At 33.8% G+C, this 6,110-nt stretch overlaps 1 protein-coding gene across 1 annotated transcript; it reads right to left on the reverse strand.

The window, feature by feature from the left end:
- Window positions 1-1,516: 1,516 nt before the first annotated feature.
- LOC123555629 (uncharacterized) lies at window positions 1,517-5,875 on the reverse strand. Its single transcript, XM_045346223.2, has 3 exons — window positions 5,759-5,875; window positions 3,070-3,233; window positions 1,517-1,675 (listed from the first exon to the last, which is right to left on the reverse strand). The coding sequence occupies exons 1-3, from the start codon at window positions 5,842-5,844 to the stop codon at window positions 1,575-1,577; spliced, it is 351 nt and encodes a 116-aa protein (XP_045202158.2). The 5' UTR covers window positions 5,845-5,875; the 3' UTR covers window positions 1,517-1,574.
- Window positions 5,876-6,110: the final 235 nt, after the last annotated feature.

Genomic DNA, 6,110 nt, shown 5'->3' on the forward strand with positions numbered 1-6,110 from the left:
CGCAGACTGGTCAGGATTTCAAAGCATGTTGCAATCAGAGAACAGCATGGATCCTGACCAAACTGCGCGGATGCTGGTCGTTGAATTTCATCATCACTATTAACTATATTAAACGAAGGCTGCACAGTGTTAATAGTGATGATGAAATCCAATCGTGCATTTCCGTATTCTCCGGTAAATACACCATTGCGTAGCATAAAGGCCGAGGTGATCAGATTGGATGAAATTATTAGTTATTCATGCATTTGATGAGGGGCCATAGTTTGGACTTAGACTGAGCTTACGATTCCCTAGTGAGCATTTTCATTTGTGCATCGTCATAACTTAAGATACCTTTTGATTAAAGTAGTTTTGTGCATTAAAAAAACACAAGTAATTGTTTTTTGAAAAAAAATGCAAGTACAATTGATGTCCAACTATTTTTTGAAAACACGAACAGCTGTGGAAGGTCATTTTTATCCATCAGAGGGTTCGGCATTGTCCCGAGACGAACTTTAGTGGGCATGTGCAGTCGTTTTTTTCATCGTGATTGGTAAGAGGTACACATTTTGACCAGTTATAAACATTTTATTTAAATAAGTCGTTTCTCCTGTCATTAAAAACTATGATGATTGCATTACTGTTAAAAAATGCAAAGAACGAAAACACTACACACTTTTACACAAGAAAACCAAAAAAAAAATATGTTGAATGTAAATTACATCATTCAAAGAGAAAATCTATGCTTGAAAGGTGAACTTTGCCTATAATCATGAATCAACGGTGGCATAGAGGGGACATAGGAAATATTTCATTTCTCACGTGTGCACGTGTTAGCTGACATGTGCGAACGTGTTAATTAACACGTGTGCACGTAATAACTATCAGATATAATCGTAGGACACATCTATCGATCATAGCCATCATTTTTGTTTCTTAAAAATAACTTTCATTACTCAAATAGTTTGTGCATAGTTTTAAACGCGTATAAAACTTTTTTTATGTACTAATTGGTTCTTTTTTGTATCCTTGTTTTATAATTAAGATATTTTACAACTGATGAAGCTTTCAAATTGTCGTAAAGCTATCTATACAGAAAATGTACCCGCATGAATTCAGTTGAAACTGACTCGTCTTCTCTTTATGGTACACACTGAAGAACATTAAAGAATAAAATGTTTTGAATGGGTATTTTGTTAATGGGATCTTGAAACCAAGCAAAAATTCTCTCTTTACATGAACGCAATTACCCCCCTATAATAGCATTTAAATTGCAGAAGATAACTTTCGATTGCAGACGGACAGATGGACGCCATTTTTATATTCCTCTTCCCGCTAGCGTAACGGGACATAAATAATCAAAAATGTCACTGTTGTTTCTTACGAATTTTACAGACAGACACATAGAAGATAAATATACCGGTGTTGTTCATGCGTAAGAGTTTCAGTCAGTAGTTTGGTCTGTGTTTTAAAGGTAAACTTACAAGGTTCTGATTTCCTGTCTAAAATAGGTAAATAGAAAAAAAAAAAAACTTGCTTCATTTGCAAACTTTTATTTATATTCTGTTTTACAGTGTTGCTTGACATTTTCGTCACTAACTGATTGTGTAGTGGAAACTGCCACGCGAATAAGGTATGCGGACCTGAACGTGTAAGACAACATCCCCGACAGTTTGTCTTTCACATGGCACATTACCTGTTAAAATAAATAGCAGTCGGTAGGTTAATTCCTTTCATCTAATATATAAAAATACACATTTGAAAAAAGATGCATGAAGGTTTTGATATGTTATTTTTTTGGTGGATTTTTGCGGGAATTGATTTGACCAGATTGTGATGTACGTATTCCTGTTGTTTACTGCGCTGCCTACATTATAAGCTTTAAGGTGGCATCATGTTTTGAATTTCCGGTGAATGATAGAAAACAAAGAATATTCAGTTCTTTCCAAAAATCGTCATGTTATGATTCAACCAAAATAGTTCCATTTGTCCACCAGAAAGGAACAATTCTTATATCCTTATATTGAAGTTTTGTACCTTTACTACAGACAGGAAACTAAAATGATAGAAATTCTTACGTGAGTTCAGTCAGCTCAACAAAGCAATTTCAAGCACAAATATTAGTGTGGAATGTAAAGTAAGTTACACACTAGAATGTCCTACCAAGATAATTACAAAAATAATGCATATGCAGAATGGAGAGATAAAAATAATTTTGACAGCTCGTGAAAAGTAGTGACAAATTTTGACAGGTGTATGATGACTTTTGACCTAATTAAGATTTTTCTGTTATTTCTGCCTTCCAGTTTGATTTTCTTAAAATGTATCTTATTTACTGTAGCTTACAACTCATAGATCAAAACAATAGAATAATATATTGTTACCTTACTGTCGTTTTGTCTATCCAAATCACGTAAAAATTCCTATTGTTTTAGTCATTTGTCACTAATTAGAGCAACTCACAGTGTTGCAATCATACAAAGCACATCCCTTTTTTTCACATATATATTGAGGATTTATCAAATGAGTATATGTGTTAGAATCACAATTTGAATACCTATTGTGTATTGCAATAATGCATAAATATCTCAGCCGTGACGTGTCCTTAAATACAGGTTCAGTATAGATCGTCTAAAAATGTTACTGTTTTCGTTCAGACAGTCCGAACGCAATTATTCAATCTTTTTTTCAGTCTTTTTTCAAAAATACGTTCAAAATTAGTACCTGCGTTTTAAGGACTAGTAATTTCTTAGTATTATTTTTTGTTTTGTTTTGTAAGTTGGTACTTGACACTAAGTCAATGTGTTTTAAGTCTATGAAGATGCTGTAAATACAAAAACTAAATTTTGCTGTTTTCCTTTTACCCTTTTTCGCCAAATAGATAGGTTTAAAAAACTGATAGGGACGCTAAACATAGATCCAAATTGCCATGACCTTACAACGTATGATTTACAACGTATAATAAAATATACAAAAATTACAGAGAGCTTTGAAAAAAAAATAAGTTTCACTAAACATATTGTTTCGTGCCATTCTGATCTTTGTAATTGTTTTATAATTTGTACACATTAGACAAGAAAGCAAATATACTTAGATCTTGGTTTGTCAACACGTCTGTCACAGTTAATCCGGATATGCTATGTATGCAAATGCGTCCGACATTGCTGAAGCGAATGTAGGCAACCTTACTGGTAGACCGGATCGTCACTGTGCCGGATCTGCAACTCGGATCAAGCACTCCGTTCGAAGAGTCTCTGCATAAAAGGACACACATACAGTAAATAGCTAGTCAGGTTAATTAAATGCCTGCAACTTACATTTTCTTGAAGAACATTGTCGGTGCAGAATTTAAAGCAAAAGAAGAACAATAAGAAGAAAAGGGGTCAAATACTTTCACCCAAAATAATCACGTATCAAACTTGTCCGAAATATTTATGGAGACAAACTGTTTGACCGGGTTTCGTTAAAATACGACTATGACAAAATTGTGACGTCTGGAGTTCTAGCAAGACTTGAAGTCCACGGACAGACGACAGACAACCGTTTCTTGCCTACCTAGCGGAGAAAGTATACATTTATCCGAGCACGCGCCGGGGATAGATATTACTGTCTTTCCCTAGGGAAAAACCTTGTCTAAAATAGCGTGCTCTAGGTGACGTCACATAGAACTTGTACGATTGTGACGTCATAAGCTTTATAAATTATGTCAGGAAATACCCAAACCTATTTGTCTCCTCGATCTATTTTGAACATGATAGGCAAGAAAAATGATCTAACATGTCTGCCTGTGTAAGACATCTGTTTTACCTACCCTCGGGACAGCATGGATAAAAAACCTCGCTAATGCTCGGTTTTCCATTCCACACTGTCCCTCAGGTAGGGAAAACACCGTCTTACACAGGCAGGCATGTAAGATCCTTATAATCACAGATGTGCACACCTGACCTCTTAGTGTTCAAATGTGATATAAAACTGAATACTTAGGTTAAAGGTAATACTTTTTTATAGTATATAAATATTGTAAAATCTGGTACTTTTTATCACTAATTGATTACAAGCTGAAAGTACAATACGATTGAGAAAAATGAGGATATTCCTGATCACTAATTCTTTTCAACGTCGTGATTTGTTTTTTTTTTTTTTTTTTTTTGGTTTTTGCTTGTATAAGAGTTAACTTCGCCCAATACTCACTTTGGAAATATTAATACTACATGTCTAATATAACTTAAATAGAATGAAACTACTACTGTCTTAATTCCGACTTATTTATGGAACGTTTACACTGTTTGAAAGAACGCGTAAAGAAATGGTGAATGCGTATTACAATTTCAAATAAATATGACCTACAAGTATCATAATTTTGTCTTTTATTTGAAGTCGTTGAGGTTCGTCTTTTGCTTTTGCAGGAAAAGCAGATGGGTTTTCAAACTTAAATTGAAATTTCAGTAAAACTTTATGTCCCATGCGGTATATATTGGCCTCATAAAGAAATTACAAGAAAACATTGGTGCATAGCATAAAAGTTACCGTAAACAATTGTTGCCAAAATTAGCTAAAAGTTTTCCCAAGCTGCACAATATACTACTTACGATTTATTGTTGCACATTTTGTTTTCCTAATTATTATCGATTAATTTTCTCGCTTAAATATCCAGACGTCAGTGTATGTAAATTTCATAATTCATGTTAAAAGTAACGCGTGGATATAACTATTCTTTCACATTAACATAACATTTATTTGGTTAATGTGGCCCAGACCTTTCTAAACGGTGATCCAGGACATCAGTTTTGGGTCGTCTGATTGACGTACTCACCCATACATACACTGTTTTGACGGGGCTTGGTTTTGGGGACTTGGGACGTAGCGATTACAACTGAACTTTTGTCCTAGTCTTTTGCGCTTTAATCATATTTTATTGTAATTATCACACAAGACATTATGGTCAATGTACATCAAGACAATAATATACAGATACGTATGTAAATATATATACAACAGCAAACTATCATTACATCAAGACATATATAATGCTACTGTACATTAAGAAATATTCGGTAACGTTGCAAAGGTGCGATAATACAAAAGGGTTGGACCACAAGTTTTGCCAATATTAGAAATCGGTTCGTCTCTGTTTAGATAATCTTTAAATATGACTATAGTGGTCCAATACGTGTTTGATTGATTGTATTTGTGTATGTGTAATGTCCATTTGATGTTTTTTAAGAAGTAGATAATGTCTAAAATAACAAATCCATATACAGGTTTAAATGTAGTTTCCAAACAATTCAAACTTCAAACTATTAAAAGAACACAATGTCATTAAACTAAATCTAAACAGAAGTATCAAAATCATTTCAAGTAACCGAGATAACTGCAATTTCGCGTAATAAAATCGCAATAGGCGCACTCCAGTTAAAAGACTTCACTGGTAAATCGGACTCACGATTCCCTTTTAAGCAAGTCTGGTGATGCCATACAACAATAAAAATATTGGCCTTTAGTGTCTTTGCAAAAATGGTTAGTTTAATTTAAAATAATAAATAAAGGATATAAACTAAAACCAATAAATGAACAAAGTTCGCAGCGTCTTATTTCGCGCAAGTTCAAGTGATCAAATTTCATATGATCCGTTCATTGTAGGCTGCAAGAAACAATATATTATAATGACTAAAAATGGGATTTTGTACACGACAGGATAATATTACTTTGCACTTACACGTGATACTTGGAGCCTCATGCATTCAAGTATAATGAAATTGAATATATTTAACATACTTACACGTCAATGTCGCACACATTCCCAAAAAGATATGTGTCGGCTGCTAAGATACAGGACACAAACGTAATCAGTTGCAAAGCGTTCATTTCATATGGTAGTGGGTTGCGGGCCAACGTAACTCTCCTTATATATTGCTGCTACGACCTTTTTTTTTAAAAAAAAATATGAATAAAGGTTATTCATATCTCTTTGGGAAATGCCAGATGGATGAAGATTGTTTACTTGTTACTTACAGAAATTCAAACACTTTTATCTAGACGTTCTTAAACTCTTCTTCCGGTTTAAGGTAATCAAGTGTTGTTTACGTATAACTGGTTTGGTGCACTTTTACGACTTCACTAATGCAATTCAG

This window comes from Mercenaria mercenaria, chromosome 7 (genome assembly GCF_021730395.1).
Source record: "Mercenaria mercenaria strain notata chromosome 7, MADL_Memer_1, whole genome shotgun sequence".
Taxonomy (NCBI): domain Eukaryota; kingdom Metazoa; phylum Mollusca; class Bivalvia; order Venerida; family Veneridae; genus Mercenaria; species Mercenaria mercenaria.